Here is a 26,294-nt window from a genome sequence, read left to right as displayed (position 1 = left end):
CTAAGGGGATCAAGAAATATGGGGGAGAGAAGGGATCAGAATATTGAATTTGATGATCAGCCATGATCAAAATGAAAAGTGGAGCAGGCTGAAAGGGCCTACTCCTGCTTCTAGTTTCTAAACTTATGCAAGTGTGAATTTGTAATCAGTTTAAGTGTATTTATTAGTGTCACAAGTAGGCTTACTACTTAACACCACAATGAAGTTACTGTGAAAATCCTCTAGTTGCCATACTCCGGCACCTGTTCAGGTACACGGAGGGAAAATTTAGCATGGCCAATGCAACTGACTAGCACGTCTTTCGGATTGTGGGAGGAAACCAAATTGCCCAGAGGATACCCATGCAGACACAGGGAGAATGTGCAGACACAGCACAGATAGTGACCCAAGCTGGAAATCGAACCTGAGTCTCTGGTGCCATGAGGTAGCAGTGTTAACCACTGTGCTACCATGCCTTAAGGAGAATTGATAGAGAGGACTGGGAGAAAATACTTCCACCAATTTTCCAACCATTGGGCCAACTCATCTATAATTCCCTGCTTACAGTCTGTTACTTTTCTTACATGTGGAGATGATGGCATTGGTCAGGGGTAAACACAGTAAGAAATTCCTCAAACGCCAAAATATTCCTTCAAGCGCTGTGCACATCACTGGAAAGGGCCATCATTCATTGCCCATCCCTGATTGCTCTTGAGAAGTTGGTGGTGAGCTGCCTTGAATTGATGCACTCCATGTGATGTATGTACACCCACAATGCTTTTAGGGAGAGGGTTTCCAGGATTTTGACCCAGAGGCAGTGAGGATATCTTTCCCAGTCAGAGTGCTGTGCAACTTGGAAAGGGGGAGAACTTCCTCGTGCTGGCGTTCTCAGCAGTTCAAAGTTCAGCAATCGCTGATCGTGACGATTAATCCACCTGCCGATCCGTCCCTCCGTTCTCGATTGCTTTCTCCTGCTTTGGTTGGGAGGAGCGGATGGCGAGCTCGCGCGTTGATTGTGTGACGTTGCTGGGAGGAGGAAGGAGAGCCCGGATTGGTCAGTGCGGAAGGATGGCCATGGCGGCGTGGGGCGCGCGACTGGTGAGGGCGCGGGGTCGGCTCGAGCTGACAGCGGCCGCGAGAGCGGTAACGGCTAACTGTTGGAGCCGGAGCCGCCTGGCCAGCCACAGGTAGGTCCGGACTTTTGGTGGGGGGGATGCACTCCGTGCGGGGTCGTGTCCCCAACGGCCTACTCTAGCTACACTGCGCCGCGGCTTTGGGCCCCCGGAGACTGGCTGCACCCAGTCACATCCCCAACCTCCTACCGAGCGCGGCTTTCCCTCATGGCCTCGGCCCAGGGGGAACAGTGGCCTTGGGAGCTTCTCCCGCTGACCACTCCCCATTCCCCCACCCCCGTTCTGTGCAACTCCAGTATCACCGGAAGCCTTTTCAATCCCCATTCTAAAACACTCCAATACCTGTAAATATGATGACCGCGATGGAAGTGTAAGTCTTTGTTTCTTCGGTGTTTACAGCACAGATATTTATGGCGGTTCTTTGAGTTTTACCCAAAACTGACCGGTGAGGTTGCCGAATGTTGCATCATCTCAGAGGTCCCTTCTCTGTAGTTGAGACTGAGTTTTGCTTTACCCTGGAGCTTTAAAATGACTGGTTTAGAACAATGCAAACCCTTTTTAACAGAAAATGCTGGAAAATTTCAGCAGGTCAGAGCTGTGACGAAGGGTTATCCAGACTCGAAAAGTTGACTCTATTCTCTGTCCACAGATGCTGTTAGATCTGCTGAGATTTTTCCAGCATTTTCTATTCCTGTTTCAGATTCCAGCATCCGCAGGATTTTGCTTTTACCTAAAACCTTTGTGCAAGCACACTGATGGACAGGAACGACCAGCTGGTCTATCAAGCTTGTTCCACACAGCCACATCTTGACCTCGATTTCCCCGTCCCCAAAGTCAAGTCTTTTGAGTCGTACAGAAATGCAGGACATGCTACGTCCTTGTGCCTTCTGTTGCTCTCTAAACTGTTAAATTGGAATCATCTATTATTGTCATTCCATAGCAGAAAATATCCTTGTTTGTGTGATCTCATTTTGCCTAGCTTTGCTCCCATTTTAATTTTTAATTGTTCAAAATAGTTTTGTTTTAATACAGGCTTATTTGATATTAGGAACGAACATAGGAAATTTTCAATTTGCCTAACTTTTTTTGGATGGGGTGGAAGAATTTCAAATCTTTGGTGTTTGAATGAAATGTTTCCAAACCTTGCCTTGAATGATATTTTTAAGGTTATGTTCTGGACACTCCCACCTGAGGAAATTGTTTCGCTCAATGCTAATAAATTCTTTAATATAGATGTCTAAATGGTATCACCTAGTCTTATATACTTTCTGGTAATTACATGCCTAATCTAGGAACCTGTCTTCATTTTACCCATTTATCTGTGGTATAATTGTGAATTTACCTTGACACAAGCATAATTTTTGAGGTGTGTTGCCCAGACAGAATGCAGTAGTCCAGATGTAGTTAACCAGCACTTTCTGCACCATATAGTGCAACTTCCACACATTTGTGCTCCAGCTTAAGATAAGAACATAACATACAAAATAAGAGTAGACCATAGGGCCCCTTGAACCTGATCTGCTGTTCACAAGATCGTGGTTGGGCTGATCTTCACCTCGGCTCAATCCCTGTCTGTTCCCCATACGCCTGGCACTCCTATATTTCAAAAATCTGTCTTGATTATGTTCAATGACCGCCCCCGCAGCTCTCTAGGGTAGAGTTACAAAGATTCACAACCCTGAGAGAAGAAATTCCTCCTCATTTGTCTTAAATAGATAATCTCTCTTATTCTGAAACTGTCCCCTAATTCTAAATTCCCTACAGTATTTTGCTTTTACCCCCGATAATGTTAGCTAACTGGTCTATCCTTTCCTGCTTAATCATCTCCCTTTCTTGAAGGTGGGGGTTGTCCAATCTGTTTGAACCATTGCAGGAAATAGAGAATTTTAGAAGATTACAACCAAAGCATTCACTACCTCTGCGGCCATTTAATTTTAGATTCTCAAGTGTGGATCTTCAGGTCCAGGGATCTTGTCAGTCTTTAGTCTGATATGCCTTTGCATAGTATTTTTGACAAATATGACTTTGTTATATTTGTTAGGTTTCTTTGTACAGCTACTCAGCAGAAAAACACTGGACAAAGCTATGAAGATGACCAAAGCCAGACTCAGAATGGAGACAAAGGAGAACCCAACTCAACAGAGAAAACACTTGTGGAAGAAAAGACCAAACTGGAGGAGCAACTGAAGGACCTTACAGTAAGCATTAATAACTAAACTTTGCATTGATCCTTGGTGAGAAGGTAGAAAATCAAACGGTGTCATCTTATGACAACACTTCTACAGTGCAAGAGGGAATGGCCTGAATTTCCTTGATATTGACCTAAAGACAATACTGAGTGGCATATGGTTGTGTTGGATATTATTGACATTTTATCTACCTCTGTTTTAATAATACTTGTAAACAAACTTGATTTCAGTTTTGGATGTTTTGGAGACAGTAGAATTAATAGGATTCCCTGTTGCAATTATGAAAACATATTAATATTTTAAAATCATTTTTGACTACTTCTGAATCTTCAGCCATTACCTTGACGTAGACACCTTAGGCAGTCTACGTCAATTTATAAGTGATATTGAAATACTTTAAATCCTAAAACTTTTCTGTGCCAAAGGTATAGTGATTGTACAAGATACACTACCACTCCACCCATATATGCTTCTGCCTTGCCAGAAAAATTGATTACACTGTACTTTTTGGACAAATTGTAGGTCTGTTTCTTCAGGTCTACAAAGTATAATTGCCAAATAAAAATACTGACCTTGTACCAATTAATCAGGTTTAAGGATTTTTGGTATTTAATACTCTTGTGATAACTCCAAAAGACTGCTGTATTTTCTTTCTTCAAAAACATTTGCTCCCAATATTGTATAATATCTGAAATATGACAGACATGAAATGCTGCACGTAAAGTTTTCATATCAAGCAACTCTTTACCAGACTGTAGTCCTAACAGCACTGAACCATAATAACTTTCCAATTCTCCATTCTCCCTACGTTTGACTAGAACCAGAATTCCATCTGCTTATTTGACATCTGAATTGGATCATAGCTGAAAACAATTATTTTTTATTCCCTAATGTGTAAATGTCCATTTCTGGCATGATAGATAGGGTTCAGGATTGGAAACTTTCCCAAACCCATTGTTTATATTGCCCTTTTAATTCTAATTCACCTACCAACACAATCTGTAACCTTTGTTCTCTTTATGGTTCAGATAGTCAGTGCCTTAACCAGCTGGGAGTAGTGTAATGGTAAATTTATAGATTAAATGCAAGAATTGCTCACTGTAGACAAATTAGTTTAACTTCTTAAAATAAAGATAGTGAGATGCAACAAAATGAAGTAAAAGATATTTGTGAATACTTTATATTTTGTAGGACAAGTATAAGCGAGCGTTAGCAGATACTGAAAATCTACGTCAAAGAAGTCAAAAACTGGTTGAAGAAGCCAAGTTATATGGTAAGCGCATCCCAATATTTGCACACAATCCACATTCTTCATTACTGTTAATTACACAGTTCATTCATTTCCAGATTGGTGAAATCCTATCATGCTGTTGGGGGAACAGGAAGAAAGCATTCTTAATGAATGAACAGATGAAATTAGCAATCTGTTTTCTGTTGGAGCTTCTTGTGGGTATTTCCTATTGGGGTAGAACGTCCTTGTTTTAGTGTAACTAATATGTTCTCAAATCATTAAGTGGCTAACAAGCTACTTTCTTTGTGAGGAGGAACTTCTTCTCCCAGAGGGTAGTGAATCATTGGAATTCTCTGCCCATTGAAGCAGTAGAGGCTACCTCATTAAATGTGTTTAAGTCACAGATTTTTAACCAATAAGGGAATTAAGGGTTATGGGGTGCAGGTGGGTAAGTGGGACTGAACCATTATCAGATCAGCCATGATCTTGTTGAATGGTGGAGGAGGCTCAAGGGGCTAGATGGCCTACTCCTGTCCTATTTCTTATGATGAGTTGAACAGGAAGTTGTTTTAACTTTTTGGCCTCTACTACAAGTTTGCAGAATGAAAGATTTCTGATTTGTTTAAATAAATACACTTCCATTTGAAGGATTTTTCTATTAAGTTGAGGATAAGTTCTAACCATCTCATCAAGTTTAAGACTCAGATGAAGTCCACTGTGCCTTCTGTTTCCACACAGTTGTTGTGCAATGGGTCGAGTGTAAATATGTGCTTTATTTTGTAATGTAATCGTGCCTTTGTGGCTTTAAGGCCATGAAAATGTTGGATTTGACTTTTCCAGATATGCTATCGTATGAAATTTAATTTTGCTTTTTTTCTGATTTTCTTTTCCAAGTCTAATTTGAGTGGGGTTCCCCCTCCAGATTTGGTCTGTTCTTATTCCTGTTTGCATTGCTTTGTCTTTTCCATGATCTGCTAACTATTTTTTTAAAAAAATCTTTGGCTTGTTTTAATGTAATATTTTTCTTCTTTCATTTGTTCTATCAACCACTTGTATTTTTTTCAGTTCCATTGCTTTGGTCATATTGTTCAGGCTTATCCACAACTAATTTTTTTTGATTGTTTGACCTGTGCTTGTATTAGCTTCACCTTTCTTTCCCTTTGTTCTGTTAACCCTATAATTTTATTCTCTCTCCCAGCACTACCCCAATATTAATTTGTGTGCCTTATTCTTGTTAAAATGCTAATGGCAGCCTGGATTATTTTTCCTTTGTTTTAAATTTTCCGTTTCCTTGTAGATGTGCTATGGTGAAATGTTCACAATGCATTAGGGTGACTGTGTGTATTTACAGGGCTTATTCAAAAGCTGACGAGGAAAATTAACTGAAACAGAAACAACTGATTGGGTAAAATGAGTTTGTGGTGTTTGTAGATGTAAGCATAGTTCGCCCCTCAAGTGGATCACAGCAGAAATGTTTCATCTCGGGATCTTCAACTATGGCTTGCTGGCTGTGAGATGCCAATAAGGTGGTATTCAGTGGATTTCTTCTGTCCTGTATAGTGATGGTTTTAGGTTGCTTTAGCATTGGTAGAAAAGTGAAAAGACAGTTTGCTGTGTACTTAGACTTTTTTTCCTTCTAGAGGTTGCGGGGGGTGGGGGGGAACAAAGAAGAAGACAGAGGGTGACAGACTTTGTGGTGTAGTCTTCCTTAGAGTAGCCATTAAGCACAGCATTGCTTGGAACCGTCCTGGACAAAACAACTAGCAGAAAATATTTCAATGAATGTGTTTTGGTAGTGATCAACTTAGACTTCACTAGAGTTCCATTCATTGTGTCCTGGACTCAGCAATATTAAGTTTGACAGTAAGCTGCTTTCCATGTTTTAGATTTAGCAAGGACTGTATTAGCTGAGTTGGAAGGTCAAGCCTAGGTTCTAACCATTACTTTTCTGGCCCAAATTTGTTTGTTTTTATGAAATCTTCTAACTGGTCTCTCTTTCAAAACATCGTCCGCATAAAAGTATTCAACTACAAAAATGTTATGGTTCGGGGAAACAGAAAATGCAGGAAAATACTTGTTTAGTAGCATTTGTGTAGAGAGAAACAGTATCAAATGTACTTGAAATATTGTAAATACATTTTATTTGCTGTTCTTTCAAAGACCTAGGTGTCTTGACATAATAGATAATGGCTGCAATTGGAACAAGACCATGTACAATAGGGCCCAAGTGTTCAAAATTTGAGAACTGAAAATTTGTTCACTCTATTGTTTTTGAATTCTGTATGTTTTTAGTCTGTTCTTGGTCATGTCCCATATTGATAAAATTACTTTTAAAGCACTACTTTCTGTAATTATACAATTTGATACTTGGTAATAACATTGAAGTTAAAGCTGAGATCTCAGCATTTTCATCCAAAAGGGGTGAACTTCTGTCCTTGAGCTGAAAGGGATCAGTGTTGGGATGCAGTGCTACACCATTTTTTTTGCACTGTTCAGTGTTCAACACTCATGCTAAAAAGATGTACGTGACTGCGAAAGAATATTTCTCTGTACGTTTGAATGTTTTCCCATTTCCTGTACCAGCAGCCTTTGGTTCCCCACTCAGATGAGTTTGCCTATTAAACAATTTATGAACAGTTCTGAAATGTTTTACCATTTATTTTTGAGGCTTTTTATTTCAACTGGATTTCAGTAGGCCTTCTGGATTGAAAACTTTTTATTGATGGGAACGGGTCTATTTTTCCAAGGTTAGCAGATGCAATTACAGACTTTTTACATTATGCTTAAATTATCCACTGCTTTAAAAGCAGAATAAAGACTTTTTCACAACTATTAAAGTAGTAGTTGAACATGCTAATTTGCCAGGGTGTTGGTGTCTATAGCCTTGTTACAAGTTTGCTAAATTCAGAAGTAATTGGAGTGTGCTGATTGAATTGCCATGATCAAATATGAAATGTCAGAATCAAGATGTCAGGTAAAATGGCAAAAGTTACAAGGAGAAAAAATAATCCAGAAGAACTTAGTTGCATGGGTACCAACACTTTGTTAAAACAGCAACATTTTAGTTTCACAAAGTGAAATCATCTCCAGCTTTCACTGTTCTGTCTTGAGTGTTTTTAACACTTCTTTCTCTTTCTTTTGTATATTTCACTATTAGAATTCCATCAAAGTTTTGACTGTCGTTTTTCCCTTTAAGGTATTCAGAGTTTCTGCAAGGACCTTTTGGAGGTGGCGGATGTTCTTGAGAAAGCAACGGAGAGTGTACCCAAAGATGAGATCACAGGACAGAACCCCCATTTGAAGAGTCTCTATGAAGGTCTCATCATGACTGAAGGACAACTTCAGAAAGTGTTTTCCAAACATGGTCTTGTCAAACTGAATCCCATTGGAGCAAAGTTTGATCCATATGAGCATGAAGCTCTCTTCCACACTCCTGTGGAAGGAAAGGAGCCAGGCTCAGTGGCGCTAGTGACCAAGATAGGCTACAAGCTTCATGGACGCACCCTTCGGCCAGCATTAGTTGGTGTTGTTAAAGGAACAGAATAACCTATTTGGAACTGACTCACTGCAGTACAGTTTAAAAGGCCATACAGTTCGTGTTCTTTGACTAATGGATATTTTGTTTTGCTGTTTATGAAGAATTGAAGATAATCCTCTATGGGTCTGCAGGTTTGAAAGATATTGCTACTAGAAGTGAAAATGTGCTGACTTCATTAAAATTAGTGCTTTCTGTTTCAGGTATTGGTCACCAATAAATATTCAGATCTTTTAACAGTTTCCCATAGAATTTACAATAGACTTTTTTCCTAGTTCAAAATGTTGGACTCTGCAGCTTGGCATTTGGTTGCAGTTCTAGTCTCATTTAATAATTATCTAGTTCTCTTCTGGCACAATGCCTCATCTTTCTCCTGTTGATCCCTAAAGGCTTCCTTTTATCGCAAAAGCTAACCTGATGGTCTTATCAAAACACAGGAAAAAATCTATTGTTCAAAGTATCCACTTGTATGGTCTTATTGTGAATAAATTAACTGTCCACTTTGTGGACTGTTTAGTATTTTACACTTTGTCTTTAAGATTGTGAATTGTACACTGTACAAAATTGAATTTAATTTTTATTTAAAGTTTACTATTAAACTGATCAGGTGATGAAATATTAAGTTTAATTTTCCTGAATGTATGTTAAGAATTGTTGTAAGCGCTAATCTTTGCTGCGATAATGTCACTTGTTATACAACAGGAAAATGTTGAACTATTCCCTATAAATTCTGTGGATTACAAGGAATGATTTGTGTAAGTGAAGTTATTTTCCCTCACTTGTGGTAACATTAAGAAGCTGATTACTTCAATTGTTCAAGGTACCACAATATTTTAATAAATTTCATCAATTTAAACTAATTTTGATATATTCTAAATTATCATTGTTCATTTTATTTAATTAAAATAAAAACAAATTCATTGCCCTGAGGGTGGGGGAAAGGAGACTGTCTAATGTTTTCCATAGCATGTGATTTTTAAAACTTATGCAAAAAAATGAATTTCCCCATAATTTAAAATTTCCAACTCTGATTAATCTTAACTGCCTTTAGAATTCATTTAATTTCTTTGCCCTGTAGTGTGAAGTTGCTTTCTCTTCAAATGTCTGGGTAATTTAGTCTAACTTGCCTTTAGATGGAGCCAAAGTTGCTTAGTTGGACTGCTGTATAATATATCACTTAAGTTGCAATAAAATAATATTGCTGATGCTGGAATCCACCAGAAACACAATACTGGAAACAGAGCAAATCATTCAGTATCTGTGAAGAGAACAAACAGGTCAGCATTTTGAATGTGGATTTGTATCTGAAAGATTGACTTGAGGCCTTTATACAGGTGATTACTGATAGCCAAAGATAGTGTTCCATGTCTTGAACAGCAGATAAGGCAACAATAAGAAAACATAATTCATGTCTGCCAGTTCATTATCATGATCAAGTGGGTTGAGAAAAGCTTGTGCCATCCCCTCAGTTGTAACCTGACCAACCACTTAATTGACTGCATTGTCCAATTAATTACAGACCAATGTGATTGACCCATTTTAAGGAGGTGATCTGTTTGAAGTTTCCAAACTATTACCCTAATGAGGTTACTTAATTTGGTACAGCCTTGGGTTCTCAGACCTGCACAATTTTTTGTGCTGAATTAGTTATCTGCTTCCTGGTATCTCCCCAGTTCCTGGGATAGTCAGATTTTGAGAAGCAACTGGGAATACTGGTCTGTATTTTCACTTGCAAAATTCAGAAAGGGCTAGTCAGGGTAGATGCTGAAATTTGTTTCTGTCTGGTGGCTCTAGAACCAGGGGGACACAGCTGGAGAATAAGTCAATTTAGGGCTAAAATGAAGAGCAATTTCTTCACAAAGAATTGTGGATCTTTGGAATTTTCTACTCCAGAGGGGTGTGGAAGCACAGTCATTTTAGTCAAGACAGATTGATGGATTTTTAAATACGAATGATGACAAGGGATGGTAGCTTTGAAGTAAATGATCAGGCATGATCTAATTCGTGGAGTTGGTGTGAGGGGCTGAATAGTCTACTGGTGCTATGTTCTCCATCTTCAAACCGCCCACCACATTGGTGAGGATTTGAGTGCTGGCCTGCCCTGCTGCCCATTAAATCAGCAGTGGTAAGATGAGGCTCTTAAGCACCTGCATTGGTCCACATTTATTATTAACATATCTTAACCAAAGGCCTACATTAAAGCTATTTAACATCAACAGTTAAGACCATTTTCATAAAATTTTGGAGCAGAATTAGGCCATTTGTCTCATTGAATCTGCTGTGCCATTTGATCATTTTTCTCAATTCCATTCTCCTGTCTTTTTCCTGTAACCTTTGATCCCCTTGCCAGTCAAGAACCTCTGATCCTAGTCTCTTTTACTAACGGAAATATCATCTCCACATCACTGTATCCAGGCCTTTCAGTATTCTGTAAGTTTCAATAAGCTTCCCACACCCTACTCATCCTTCTAAACTTCAAGTACCAGAGTCCTCATGTCAAGCCTTTAATTCTTGATCATTCTCATAAACTTCCTCTGGACCTTCAAAGCCAGCACATCCTTCCTTAGATAGGGGACGCAAAATTGCTCTTAATATTCCAAATGTGGTCTGATTGGAGTATTTTAAAGCCTCAGCAGTACATCTCTGCTTTTGTATTCTGTGCTCTTATTACCAACTCAAGCTGCAATTAACCTTGAGAATCCTGAACCAGGACACCCTTTATGCTTCAATTTTTGAATTCTCTCCCCATTTAGAAAGTAGTCTAAGCCTCCTTTTCCTACCATACTGCATAACCTTACTTTCTCACATATTTCATCGGCCATTTATTTGCCCACTCTCCTAACCCATTCAAATCATTCTGCAGTCTCCCTACCTCATCAATACTACCTGTCCCTCCATCTACTGCAAACTTAGCCTCAGTTCCTTCATGGGATTATTGATGTACAAAGTGAAAAATTATGGTCCCAACACTGACCCCTGCAGAACTCCACTAGTCACTGGCTGCCATCCTGAAAAGGACCTCTTTATCCCTACTCTCTGCCTTCTGCCAGTCAGCAATCTAACCATGTTAGTATCTTGCTTCTAACATGATGGGCTCTTATTCAGCAGTCTCCTGTGCAGCACCTTGTCAAAGGCCTTCTGAAAATTGAAATAAATAATGTCCATGGGTTCTGTTGTGTCCAACCTGCTTGTTACCTTCTCAAAGAATTCTCTCATTTCGGGCATGAGCTCCCCTTGACAAAACCATGCTGACTTTGCCCTATTTTATCATGTACTTCCAAGTACTCTGAACTTTCATCCTTAGTAATGGACTCTCAAAGCTTAACAACTGAAGTCAGGCAAATAGCCTGTAATTTCCCTTTGTCTGCCTCCATCCTTTATTAAACATTATATGTATGATTTTCCAGTCCTTTATGACCATCCTTGATTCCTGGAAGATCACCACTATTGCCTCAACAATCTCTTCAGCTATCTCCTTCAGAACTCAGCGTGTAGTCCATCTCCAGGTGATTTATCCATCTTCAAACCTTGCAGTCCCCTGACTCATTTTTGGTATATTACTGGTGTCTTCCAGCATGAAGACTAATACAGTACCAATTCAGTTCCTCTGCCATTTCTTTGAACTCCATTTTCCAATGGTCCAATGTTCATTCTTACTGACCCTTTATTTAAAAAAAACTCTTGCAATATTTTACATTACTTGCTCGCTTACCCCGCTATTTCATCTTCTCCCCTTACTGCTTTACTAATTGTCCTCTGTTGGTTTTAAGATTTCCAAATCCTCTGACTTCCCACTAGTCTTTGCCACATTGTAGCTGGCTCTCCTAAATTACTCCCAGAAACTTGTGCCATAGCTGCTCCACCGTCTTTTTTGCTAGGCTCCTCTTCCAACCAACTCATGCCTCTGTAGTTACCTTTACGCAACTGTAATGCCATTATAACTAATTCCAGCTTCCCCCTCAAACTGCAGGGCAAATTATATCATATGATCACTGCCTCCTAAAGGTTTCTTCACTTTAAACTCCCTTATCGAGTCTGCCTCATTACACACCACCCAATCCAGAATTCCCTGTTCCCTTGTGTGCTGTACCACAAGCTGCTCCAAAAAGCTAGCTTAACATTCCACACGTTCCTTTTCTTGGGATCAACTACTAACCTGATTTTCCCAGTCCATCTGCATATTGAAGTTCCCCATGATCACAGTAACACTGCCTTTCTATCACCTGGTGTATTTTGTGTCCCACATCCTTACTACTGCTCGGAGGCCTGTACATGACTTCCATCAGGTTTTTTTAATCTTTGCAGTTCCTCAACTCTACCCACACAGATTCTACATCTTTTGACCCTGTATTGCTTCTGTCTATTGATTTAATTTCATTTGTTACTAAAGAGACAACACCACCTCTTTTACCCACCTACCTATATTTTTGATAGAATGTGTATACCTTGGATATTTCACTCCCAGTCCTGACCCCTTGGAGCCATGTCTCTGATGCCCACATCATACCCACCAATTTCAATCTGTGCTACAAACTTGTTCACCTCATTTCTTATATTGTGCATATTCAAATAAAACACCCTCAGTCCTGCATTGACTGTCCCATTCTCATAGTTGTCCTGTTTGTCTGCTGTGCCTTAAGTTAGATTCCTAAGCCTTCACAAATTCTGTCCTATTATTTGTTCTGGCGAGGATAACCTCATGAGTTCTCCCCTTTAATGTTTTTCAAAAATTTTACATGCAGTTGAATTCATCTCCCACTATTTATTTTAAAGCTCTAGATATGCAATTTGCCAGGACTCTGGATTCAAATGGAGCCCATCCCATTGGATCAGCTCCCTCTGGGGCCAATGTCCCATGAATTTGAATCCACTTCTGTCACCCTAATCTTGGAGTCACCCTTTAATCTTGTTCATCCTATGGCAATTAGGTCATGGTTCAGGTAGTAATCCAGAGATTATCGTTTTTGTTCTTTTAAATGTAGTCACTAGCTGCTCATATTCCCTCAGCAAAGCCTTTTTCTAACTATATAGTTTGTACACACGTGGACCACAAGTAGATCTTTCCCCTCCAACTGCACTGCAGTCCAGATAAGATATTCTGAACCCGACCACCAGGCAGGTAACAGGCTTTGGGACTCTCAATCCTGGCCGTAGGGAAGTATCTATTGCCTTGACTATATTATGCCCAATTACATTTCTCACCACCACCACCCTATAATTTTTCCCCTTCCTGATGTGTTTGTTTGAAGCTCTGACTCCAGCTGAGCTCCTATCATAATATCAGAGAATAAAGTTTTCCCTTCATAGCGAGGGGGATTGAATATAAAAGTAGGGAGGTCTTGCTGCAGCTGTATAGGGCATTGGTGAGGCCGCAGCTGGAGTACTGTGTGCAGTTTTGGGCACTGCACCTGCGCAAGGATATTTTGGCCCTGGAGGGAGTGCAGAGGAGGTTTACTAGGCTGATACCGGAGTTGAGGGGATTGAGCTATGAGGAGAGGCTGAATAAACTAGGCTTGTACTCGTTAGAGTTTAGAAGAATGAGGGGAGATCTCATTGAGACGTATAAGATGATGAATGGGATGGATAGGATAGAGGTGGAGAGACTCTTCCCGCTCAAAAAAGACAGTAGGACTCGGGGGCACAGCCTCAAGACAAAGGGGAGGCGGTTTAGAACGGAGTTGAGGAGGAACTTCTTCACTCAAAGGGTGGTGAATCTCTGGAATTCTCTGCCCGTTGAAGTGGTGGAGGCTGCCTCGCTAAATATTTTTAAGAAGCGGGTTGATGGGTTCTTGATAAGAGAGGGGATTAAGGGTTATGGGGAGAGGGCGGGAAAGTGGAACTGAGCCACAACAGATCAGCCATGATCTTATTGAATGGCGGGGCAGGCTCGAAGGGCTAGATGGCCTACTCCTGCTCCTATTTCTTATGTTCTTATGTTCTCTCTGGTACAGATCAATTAAAGCAATGCATGGTTTGTTTAAACAGTGCCATGTTCAGTTCAGACTGATTTTAGATATTCCTTCAAGCAGGTTTAAAAACAAATACCTAATTATATTGTGGCCATTAAGACAGGTTCTTTGTCATAAAGTAATATATCTCACAGGTTCAAGTCTAACAGGTTTATTTGGTAGCATGAGCTTTCGGAGTGCAGCTCCTTCACCAGATGAGTCTCTGGACAGGACTCACCTGATGAAGGAGCAGTGCTCCAAAAGCTCGTGCTACCAAATAAACCTATTGGACTTTAACCTGCTGTTGTGAGACTTCTTACTGTGCTTACCCCAGTCCAACATCAGCATCTCCAAATCATGAAATTATAAAACAGCTTTGTTTATTCACAAATAACTGTTTTCCTGTTTCCCCAACTATCGTCACTGTTAACTGTCCAACAGAAAATCAAAACTGAACCACTTAATTTTAGGCCATGGTTAAAGAATAAACTCCACTGATGTTACACTGCATGGTGGCACAGTGATTAGCACTGCTGCCTCACAGTGCCAGGAACCCAATTCGAATCCAGGGTTGGGTGGCTATATGGCATTTGCATGGGTTTCCTCCTACAATCACGAAGATGTGCAGATTAGGTGAATTTGACATGCTAAATTGCCTCTTACTGTCCCAAGATGCATAGGCTAGTGGATTAGCAATATGAGTTTACAGAGATTGGGTTTGCCTGGGTAAATATGCTGTCGGACGATTGGTGCAGACTTGGTTGGCCAAATAGCATCCTTCTGCTCTGTAGGACTTCTGTACACATTAAAAATTAATAGAATTATCAAAATTCTATATCCTAGTGTTTTGTACAGCTCTGACATAACTTGCCTGCTCCTATATGTTATGCTTTGGCTAATAAGGGAAAGTATCCCATATGACTTTTTAAAAATCTTATCTGCTTGTCCTACTACTTTCAGGGATCCATGGACATGCACTTCAATTTTCCTCTAGATTTCTTAGTGTCCCACCATTTATTATGTATTTCCTTGCACTGTTTGTCACATTTCTGCCCACTTGACCAATCCATTTATATCTACCTGCTGGCTACAGCTTTCTTCCACACTGTTAATCACATGACTATCAGCAGCAAACATCTTAAACTTGCTCCCTACATGAGTCTAAATCATACCACAAAAAACAAGGAATATAGAACTGATCACTGCAGAGGTTCACTAGAAACAACCTTTTACTTCCTCCAGCAGGCCAAGTTTGGATTCAACTCGCCAAGTACTTGGATCACATGGGTTCTCACTTTCCTGACTTGTTTACCATATGGGATCTTGTTTAATAAATAAACTTTAGACTTTAATAGTGTCACAAGTAGGCTTACATTAACACTGCAACAAAGTTACTGAGAAAATCCCCTAGTTGCTACATTGATGCCTGTTTAGATATACTGAAGGAGAATTTAACATGACCAATGCACGTAACCAGTGTGTCTTTCAGACTTGGAAGAAACTGGAGCATGCAGAGGAAACCTACGCAGACACAGGGAGAACATGCAGACTCTGCACAGATAGGAACCCAAACTGGGAATCGAACTTGGGTCCATGGTGTTGTGAGGCAGCAGTGCTAACCACTGTGCTATCATGCCACCAGGGCAAAATTTGCTAAAATCTGTACTGACAGCTTACAATCATAGAATGGTCAGAGCACATAAGCAGGCCATTCGGCTTGTTAGGTTTACATTTGTTCTCTATAAGTGTATCTCAGCTAGTCCCATTCCCCATAATTCTGCAAATCTTTTCCAGTAAGATGCTATCCAATTCCCTTTTAATTAGCCACTACTGAATCTGCTTCCAGCACCTTTTCAGGCAGAGCATAACCACTCACTGTGCTCCATAAAGTTTTTCTCCAATGTCACCTTTGATTTAAGGTGATTAGCAATAGAATTTAGTGTACTGTGATTCTCAACCTTCCCACCAAGAGGAACACTATTCTTTTTAACCCATCATGATCTTGAATAGTTCTATCAAATCTCTTCTCAATCTTCTCTAAGAAGAAGAACTCCAGCTTCTCCATTTCATCCACAGTGAAATTTCTCCTACCTGGAACCATTCTCGTTAATCATTTCTGCATCTTCACAGAAGCTTTCACATCCTTCTTAAAGTTGTGTCTAGAATGGACAGAATTTAATACAGCTGTAGAATGAATATTTAAAATCAGTGTTGTGTTTCATTTTTGATGTTGAATCAATGATAGAATTCTAAAACAAAATCACGTTAGAGGGTCAAAACAGAGTGATTTGCACATCTGATTCAAATTTCAAGATTTGTGAGACAACACATGAGCTAGCAATCTTAAATTTATTCTTCGCTCTGGGAACCAAGTGTACTCAACTGTTGTTAGAGTTACCGCTTCAACCCTCATCATTGCCTGTTAAATTGTCAAGTGGAATCATACAAATATCTTCTTGCTCTGAAGTCAGAGCTGGTTGCTACATTTTGAAGGGTTCTTTGCAATGCACATCTAGTGAACTTCATAAATTGCATATATATATATATATATAAATATATATAGCATCTTTAGCACAGAAAGAGTGACAGAGCAATAATTATTGACAAATATTTGTGTGTGTAATTCCCAAAGCTTTTGGTACAAGTTATTCAGATTTAAAACGTCATGGAAATCTCACGTATTCATGACCTTAAACCTCTCGTTCAATCATCACTGCTGGAACAACGTATGAGAAAGTACAATATTTAGTCTATTTCTGGGTCAGCAAGAGTGACAGCATTTGTTCAGTTTTGACTGTCATTTCCCTCTCTTCTCATAACCTAGTAAACAAAACTTCCAAGATTTCTCAATCTCTGCCATTGGCTTGAATTTGCATCTTTCTCTTGTTTCTATATTTCCCTCATGCACCCTGAGCTCATCTCAACTAAGAGACCCACCTCCTGTTCCCTCAACCCAATTCCCACCAAACCACTGGCCATCAAACTTTCCTTCCAAGCCCCACATAAGTTAACCATTTTGTCTCCTTGGTTAGTGTCCCCCACTTCAAATCTACCAGCATCACCACTCATCTAAACAAAAAGCGACCTTTGACCCATCACCAATCTCCTTTTCCTCCAGAAAATCCTCGAATATATTGCCCCCTCCAAAATCAAAGTATCTTTCCAGTAACTCCGTGCTTGAACTCCATTCAGGATTCCCCCCTTGTCACATCAAAATTACACACTACATCCTATTGCATTGTGACATTAGTCAATGATCCCTCTTCATCCTTCTTAACCTGACTACAGCAATTGATATGGTTGTCCCCAACAATGCCCCAACCCTCCCTCCCCCCCCCCAACATCATCATCTACTACAGGGCTGGGTGAGACAGCCCTCTGTTGGTTTTTTTCCCTTTTCAATCATAGTCAGATAATCATCTACAATGACTCCTTCTTTCCACACCAGTAGCTCAGGAGACACCAAGGATCTACATTTGGCCTATCAACATGCTGCCCGTCAGTAAGATCCAAAAATGTCAGGTTTGAGATGTAGCCTGTTAACACCCAGCTCACCCTCATCACAGCTCTGACCCTTTCACTACCTCAGATTTGTTGCACTGCTTTTTTGAATCCAATATAGGACTTCCTTCAAATATTTGGAAGATCAAAGCAATCATCTTTTATCCCCACAATCACATCCCTGAGCCACAGATGCTATTCCTCCCCTATATCAATGGCGTTAAACCAGATCACTCAATCTTGGCATTTTTCTTTTAGCCAATCTGACATTCTGATCCCATATTCCTCTCTAGCGCCAGGATTCTCTAAATCTGCTTCCATAACATTGTTCGAATTCACCTTTTAAAAACCTGCTGCTTAAACCCTTTATGATTTGGTTATCTCCAGGATGGACAATTACAATTTTCTCCAGACCTCCTGGGTGGCATGGTGTCACGCAGCGCCAGAGATCCAGATTTGATTTCTGGCTTGGGTCACTGTCTGTGTGGAGTTTGTGCATTCTCCGTGTCTGTGTGGGTTTCCTCCCACAGTCCAAAGGTATGCAGGTTAGGTGAATTGGCTATGCTAAATTCTCCCCCAGTGTATTCAACTGGCACTGGAGTGTGGCTACTTGGGAATTTTCACAGTAACTTCATTGCACTGTGAATGTAAGCCTATTTGTGACTAATAGATAAACATAAAACACCCTGCACTTTTCTATTAAACTTGAGCTCATCCAAAACTCTACCCGCTATCCTAATTGGCACTAAGTTCCATTCACCCATCGTCTGTGCTAACTGACTTACACTGGGGAATGTGGTTTGGGAATGGTTATTTGAGGGCAAATCTACATCTGGTATGTGGGAGGCTTTTAAAGGCCAGTTGATTGAAGGATAGAAATGGCAGGATGCAGGAACCATGGCGGGGGGTGTGTGTCTTTCAGGTCAAACCAAATAAACAAACTCAAATTACATTAGGACAAAGAATAAGGGGGCAGCTCCCCAAAAGGAGGGGGAATGGATGCAGGAACCATGGATAACAAGGAAAACTGTAAGTTTGGTCAAAAAGAAGCATACGATAGGTCTAGGCAACTAAAAACTGACAAAGCCCTTGAGGAAAATAGAGAAAGTAGGAAGGAACTTAAACTCAAAATTAAGACTTAAAGTACCCATGAAGAGTCTTTAGAATCAGGTTCACGGAGAAACCCAAGGCTTTTTATGCATATATCAGGAACAAGAGGGTAGTAAGAGAAAAGTAAGCCCACTCAAGGACAATGGAGGGAAGTTATAAGAAATAGGAGCAGGAGTAGGCCATCTAGCCCTTCGAGCCTGCCCCGCCATTCAATAAGATCATGGCTGATCTGTTGTAGCTCAGTTCCACTTTCCCGCCCTCTCCCCATAACCCTTAATCCCCTCTCTTATCAAGAACCCATCAACCCGCTTCTTAAAAATATTTAGCGAGGCAGCCTCCACCACTTCAACGGGCAGAGAATTCCAGAGATTCACCACCCTTTGAGTGAAGAAGTTCCTCCTCAACTCCGTTCTAAACCGCCTCCCCTTTATCTTGAGGCTGTGCCCCCTAGTCCTACTGTCTTTTTTGAGCGGGAAGAGTCTCTCCACCTCTATCCTATCCATCCCATTCATCATCTTATACGTCTCAATGAGATCTCCCCTCATTCTTCTAAACTCTAACGAGTACAAGCCTAGTTTATTCAGCCTCTCCTCATAGCTCAATCCCCTCAACTCCGGTATCAGCCTAGTAAACCTCCTCTGCACTCCCTCCAGGGCCAAAATATCCTTGCGCAGGTGCGGCGCCCAAAACTGTACACAGTACTCCAGCTGCGGCCTCACCAATGCCCTATACAGCTGCAGCAAGACCTCCCTACTTTTATATTCAATCCCCCTCGCTATGAAGGCCAGCATCCCATTTGCCTTCCTGACCACCTGCTGCACCTGCAAGCTGGGTTTTTGCGACTCATGCACAAGGACCCCGAGGTCCCTCTGCACCGTCGCCTGCTGCAGTTTTTCGCCACGTAAGTAATAGTCCTTCCTACCATTCTTCCTACCAAAGTGGACCACCTCACACTTGCCAACATTAAATTCCATTTGCCATTTCCTGGCCCATTCGCCCAGCCTATCTAGATCCTTCTGCAGACTCTCCACACCCTCCGCACAATTTGCCTTTCCCCCAATCTTGGTGTCATCAGCAAATTTCGACACCCTGCACTCGGTTCCCTCCTCCAGATCATCTATATAAATGGTAAGGGAATGGGCAAGATTCTTAATGAGTGCTTTGTATCAGTATACACCAAGAAGAATATGACAGATGTTGAGGTCAGGGATCGGTTTGTGAATGCTCTAGTGAATGTGAATATAATCGAAGGAGTTTGTAGCACATATCCTAAATTGCATTAAGGCAGTCAAGTCTCCAGGGTTGGATGGGATCCATCCTAGGTTGTGGGAGGCAAGGGGAGAAATAGCTAGGGTCTTAACAGGTATCTTCACATCCTCTTTGACCACAGGCAAGGCTTCAGAGGGCTGGAGAATAGCCAATGTTGTTCCCTTATTTAAGGAAGGAAGCAGGGATAATCCAGGAAATTATAGGCTGGTGAACCTGACATCAGTGGTGGGGAAGCTTTTGGAGAAGGTACTGAGGGACAGGATATATGCACATTTAGAAAAAAAATGGAGTTAAGTGACAGGCAGCATGGTTTTGGAAAGATCATGACTCACTAACTTGATTGAGTGTTTCTGAAGAGGTGACAAAGATAATTGAGGGAAGGGGTATGGACGTAGTTTATATAGACTTTCGCAAGGCATTTGACAACGTTACACATGACAGATGGGTCTAAAAACTAAAATCACTTGGATTCGGGCTAGATACAAAAGTGGTTTGGTCATGGAAGACAAAGTGGTGGAAAAGTGTTTTTCAGAACGGAAATCTGTAACTAAGTGGTGTTCCGCAAGGATCTGGGCATGCAGGTCCACAGTTCCCTAAAAGTAGCAACGCAGGTGCTGGGACCTCTGGTGTTTGTAGCACATACAAATGATCTGGAGGAAAATGTGGGTGGTTTGATTAGTAAGTTTGTGGTTGACATGAAGATTGGTGGAGTTGCTGACAGTGCCAGGGATTGTCAGATGATACAAAAGGATATAGATAGATTGGAGACTTGAGGTTAGAAATGACAGATGGAGTTTAATCCAGACAAATGTGAGGTGGATGCATCTTTGAAGATCAGATTTAGTTGTGAATTATGCTATAAATGGCATAACACTTAGGAAGATTAACTGAGAGATATCTAGGCATGCAGGTCCACAGTTCCCTAAATGTGGCAACACAGGTGGCCAAGATGATTAAGAAAGCATGACATGCTTGACTCCATCAGCCAGGGCATTGAGTACAAGAGTTGGCAAATCATGTTACAGCTATATAAAACCTTAGTTAGATTGTATTTGGAGTATTGCATGCAGTTCTGATCGCCACACTACCAGAAGGATGTGAAAGCTACGAAGAGAGTGCAAAGAAGGTCTTTAGGGTGTTTGCTAAGAGACTGAATAAAACTAGGATTGTTTTCACTAGAAAGACAGGCTGAGGGGAGATCTGATAGGTAGCTGCAAAACTATGAGACACAGACAGGGTGGATAGTCAAGAGTCTTTTTCCCAGGGCAGAAGTGTCAATTACAAGGGGGCACAGGCTCATTGTGAGAGAGGGAAAGTTTAAGGCAGATGTGCAGGAGAAGTTTTTCACGCAGAGTGGTGGGAGCCTGAAACATACTGCCAGTGGTGGTGGAAGCAGGCACATTTGCAACATTTAAGAGGCACGTGGAAGGGTACGTGAATAGGGAATAGAGGGATACAGATCAAGTAACGGCAGGTTTTTTTTAAAGCTTAGTTAGGGCATCATGATCAGTACAGGCTTGGAGGGCTGAAGAGCTTGTTCTGGAGCTGTATTTTTCTTTGTTCTATTGGTTCCTGATCTAACATCACCTCAATTTAAAAAATCCTCACCCTCGTTTTCAAGTGATCATGCTCCTCTCTTAGTAGCTGAAGGTGTGGCCAATAATGGTGGAGCAATGAAAGTAGTACATGCACAAGAAGCCTGAATTTGAGAAGCACTAAGATCCCAGAGGGTTTTGGAGCTGGAGGGGGTTAGAGATGTCAATAGTGGATGTTTATCTCAGGATAAAGTAGGACTGCAGATTTCAAATGATGTGGTTTAGTCTCAAAGTGGCTAGAGGCAGGGACCAAACAATGGCTTCTATCTTCCCAATATTTAGCTGCAGATTTCTGCTTATCCAATCCTAGCCTTATCATGACCTGTAGGGATAGCAATTTGTCTTGGGCAGTGGTGCAAAATGGACAATATTGGAATGATCACTTGCTTTATGCAGCATCTTATATTCAATTCACCGCAGTGAACATAGCACAAGATGAATTTCTACCCTATCCCATCTGTAGACTTTGAGACTTTAAACCATTCCCCAGAATGTGGTTGAGTGAATCAAGATTTTAAAAGAGGCAGGCATTTCTTCCAGTGTCTCAGGCACTGGTCTTCATTTCAACGTTTATCAGATAATATTGTGTACAGAATAGACACCACACATCTCCACATCACTGCTGTTCAAACTGTTTCACCAACATTTAACATCTTTGCGGTGTTGACAGGTGTATTATATAAAGTGCCATTCTGTTTGTTCCTTACAGGATATTAGAGGTGATTCCACAATGTTAGTGGGAAGCTGAATTTGGACAGCATGCATCATGAGTAAAATGAATGGGCAGAAATCATAGGCTGCATCCCTGAGACTGCTGGGTCCATGAAAATGGTTCAAGTTTTCTGCAAACAGAGTCTATAGGCCACACAATGATTTAAATTAAGTTTCCTTCCCTGAAAAAAAGTGAGGGAGGGAGGAGGCTTGACATGGGCAACATGGTTCAGAGTCATCCTAAAGTCTTCCTGTAAGCTTGGCTCTTATCAGAAGCCTTATTATATGCTACACAAGCAGTGCAACAGATTTACAATATTACAGCAAGATACCTTGTTGAACATTCTTTATTTTTCTAAAGTAGGGTTCTTCTGTATAAAATTACAGACACTTTATACGTATACAATAAACAATGATCACTTCTGCAACAAACTATTTTTATTACAAAAATGTAATTATCCAATTGTCCTGCACTTAGGGAAAAATCCAACAATCCAGCTAAGAATTAAAAAATAGCAGTTTAGTTACCACTGTACTATACTAGATTTCATTTTTTAAATCAACTGTCTGCCTTCCTGCTTGTGCTGAGTCTGGCTAAGAATGGTCTAGCCACTAGCAGTGATCCACTACTCCACCCCCCCCCCCACGAAGTGTCCACATTGTGAGAATCTTGATGAGTCAAATGTTATTTAAATTCAATTTTTTTTGGGGATTCTGGTGTCACTGGCATGGCTGACATTTATTGCCAACCGAGGCCATCTGTAGCACTGCAACTGAAATCAGACACCAGGAACCACTTGAGACTTTCTGGCTTGCATGTTGTTTGTTAAAAATAAAGAACATAACTCGAATGATAAAAGAGATACAGATCAGGTAGGTAAGTAAGCTAGTAAGCACACACCAATCCTTCCGGTTAGTTGGTGTACAGATTTGCATATTTGGCAGGGGGAGGGGGTGGAAGGCTGACTATGGGGATAGGTAAGAAACTCGAAAAATGTTTGGTAAAGTTAACCTATTGTTTCATTAGCCTAACAGATATTACCAATTTATACAATAAAAATAAAATTAAAAAGTGGTTTGAAAACCAACATATTAAATTCAGAATACCAAATAAATTATTTCTTGCTGCACCTGATACTTAATAATCACACCACCCAATTTATCTCAAAAGATAACCCTATTTAGTTCTCTTTCAAATGATTATACTTTTTTTTACAAGTCTCAGATTGGTCAGAAAATTCAAGGCAATCCAAAGGATAATTTAATCATGTTAGAGCAATATTGCAAAAATCAGCTGCTACCTTTGTTTTATGCAGTAGCTACACACAAAACACAATAAGTCGAAATAAATTGCACACGCATTTGCTAACTGAGTAAGATTTTGGTGGTTATAAAACAGGAGCTTAGGGTGACCAAGAGAAATGCTACACATTCAAAAAAGAAAGATACATTCAGGACCCTTCCCAAATCTTTTCTCAAGGTGAACACTACATTGAAGTGAAGATATTCTAAAACATTAAACTGACCGCTGACCATTTAAAATCAAAATTCTGGAACTCCCTACACAGCAACATCACCAAATCTGACTGCAACGGCTCAAGGCAGACGCTTACCAACTTTTCAAAGGCACCGAGAGATGGACAATAAATGCCAACCTTGCCAGGTCACCCATATGCAGAGAATGGGAGGCCCTTGAGAATCAAAGGTGAAGAAATGCCAAGACTGTGATATTCACTTGCTAAGCTATTAGAACAACCTTTCTTTGCAAAATACAGGTGGCGTAAGTAACTTTAGAACACATTCATTTTATCATGCATTTTTAATAGTAGCCATGGACAAATTTAACAGTAATTTTGCTCACAAGCAATACCAAACAAAATGAATGCACTGCTATAAACATTGAGCACCCACTTTTAAGCTTAGTGTCTTACTCAGCACTCACCGCCTTTTCTCAAAATGCTACCTTAAATGCATTAACATTCACTCCAAAATACAGATACACAGACAGGCTGAAAAATGGGTTTTAATTCATCTGTATCAACTACAAGTAGCATTTCTGCAACAAAATTTAAAACTCAAATGTACCAAAAAAAGTGAATTGACTCAAAAGAGTATTGTCCATTTAAGAAGTGCCCCGTAACTCTTTGCAAGTCTACTTCACCTCTTGAATGTCCAGCAGTACAAATTTATAAAAATAATCCACTTTTTCTAAACATTAAATGATGAACATAGTAATGTATTTCAAAAGGTGCTTTTAATAGGAAAAAAAAGACTTTAGAAGTAAAAATATACTGTTACTTCCTCCAAATTTTCTTAACAAGACATCTGATAGCTTTTCGTCTTTGCAAAAGACAGGAAAGGTTCTGATCACTACTAATATTCCCCAAAGGGTCACAAAAACCCATTTCATAACCACCGTGCATCATTTGTATTTACAAAAATAATGTAATTAAACAGCAAAAAGAATAAATAAATAGATACTGGGAATAATTAGGAACAAGAAATCTGATTAGTTGCTACAGTGTATACAGAAAAGTCCTCACTCTGCTTTGCTGCTACAAGAACAGTGGTTAGGGTGAAATACTGTAAACCAGAGATCTGAGCCTCCATTTCCACTTCAAAGGAATACAAAGGATTTTGAAACAATACAAAATGAAAAAAACAATTTGTTCACTGTTAATAAAAATTCAAATAAAAGTTTCTTTGTCACTATATTTTTGAACATTATATTCTTGTGCTGCATAAAGAATCCTGATTAGCCTAGAAAAGCAATATGATTGTAATTTTTACCATCATGAGGAAATATGAAATTAAACCCTCAAGATACCAAATCAAAAAGCTTAGGTAAAAAAAAGTTGGATAAAATATAGAACTTTTTTTGAAAGCAGGAGATGCACACAATTTATCCAAAGCTAGAGTCATCACCTCCCCATGCTTAAACACATGCATATCTCATTGTGCTATAAACCTGTGGGTTCTACAAAGCTCTTCACATCAGGCTAAGAAAAGATAAAGCATCACAGAATATAAGTGACTAAACAATAGTTCAACTAAATGGCTTTATCTTCACTCTGGCAGTCATTCTAATCATCAGCTGAATTAGTCAGATGTACATTTTAAATATCCCATACAGATTTTAACAGCTTTAATTTTTCTCTAAAATTCTCTAATGTCAAACAAGCAGGCCCAGCATCATTACTTCAATAAGAACTCAATCCCATCATCCATAAAAAGTAATTATCTCACATTATACACCAAATGGAACTTACTTGCGATAAAGAGCTCTAGCAAAGAAAGGCACTGTATCTGCAACACACAAACCAAAAACTCATTTATTTTCAAACATAATCATCCCTGAATACTAATTACTTCAGAAATGGCAACCAAGATAAGCTGAAGAGAGTGAAAATTCCAGATGTAATAAAGTAACTAAAAACTAGGAATGTATTTGAAGTTTCACCATGAATTCCAAATGCTGGAGACTGCATAAAATGAACAGCACAATAACTTTCCCATTCTAATTTATCCTCCTAATGTACTGTGCCCAGAATTAATGCTACAATTACCGACGAGTCCATTAATATATACACCAACACTCTTCCCTTAACTTATTAAAACTACATGCTGCTGGCAAATTTTATGGATAGCCACCAAAATGAGACATTTCGATATAGCAAGTGGGTCATTTTCCACCCAGTGCCCACAAACACTCAGTTCAGACATAATAATGGGTCGATATTGTGCAAAGCTCCCTCTACCTAGGCACAATATTCCTTGACCTCAAGCTCACATTTCCATTTTGTTTTTGCCAATCAGCCTTTCAATCTCTGAATGAAATTGCCAGATTATTGCCAGCTCTTTACTGATCTGGGAGGGCCACTGAAATTGGGAATGGGTTGTATCTACCAACCTGAGAGCAAAATAATACTTTGATCCATACAAATGGAATTACAACTCAGGAAGGACTGTATTTAACATCTCAGACGGTTGCACAAGGGTCTTTCTACTTTTATCAGCAAAGTACAAAGAATAACAACACTAAATATAACCAATGACTAAATTAGACATTTTTAACATTAACTGTATGCTTCTC

General features: G+C 40.0%; 2 protein-coding genes across 2 annotated transcripts in view; one reads left to right on the top strand and one right to left on the bottom strand.

Moving 5' to 3' along the window:
• Window positions 1-26,294, bottom strand: part of tada2b (transcriptional adaptor 2B) — a 177,003-nt gene that overhangs the window by 144,543 nt on the left and 6,166 nt on the right. Inside the window, exon 2 of the mRNA XM_080192249.1 lies at window positions 16,107-16,174. The gene's annotated coding sequence lies outside the window, so the exon portion shown is untranslated. The remainder of the gene's footprint in view (window positions 1-16,106; window positions 16,175-26,294) is intronic.
• Window positions 969-8,927, top strand: grpel1 (GrpE-like 1, mitochondrial). Its single transcript, XM_080192187.1, has 4 exons — window positions 969-1,166; window positions 3,154-3,310; window positions 4,493-4,574; window positions 7,729-8,927. Exons 1-4 carry the CDS (start codon window positions 973-975, stop codon window positions 8,076-8,078), a joined length of 783 nt encoding a protein of 260 aa, XP_080048313.1. The 5' UTR covers window positions 969-972; the 3' UTR covers window positions 8,079-8,927.

The sequence above is a fragment of the Carcharhinus amblyrhynchos genome, chromosome 1 (assembly GCF_965287045.1).
Source record: "Carcharhinus amblyrhynchos chromosome 1, sCarAmb.v2.hapA, whole genome shotgun sequence".
NCBI classification, from domain to species: Eukaryota; Metazoa; Chordata; class Chondrichthyes; order Carcharhiniformes; family Carcharhinidae; genus Carcharhinus; species Carcharhinus amblyrhynchos.
Note: the sequence above shows the minus strand (reverse complement) of the source record. Positions and strands in the feature narration are given on the sequence as shown.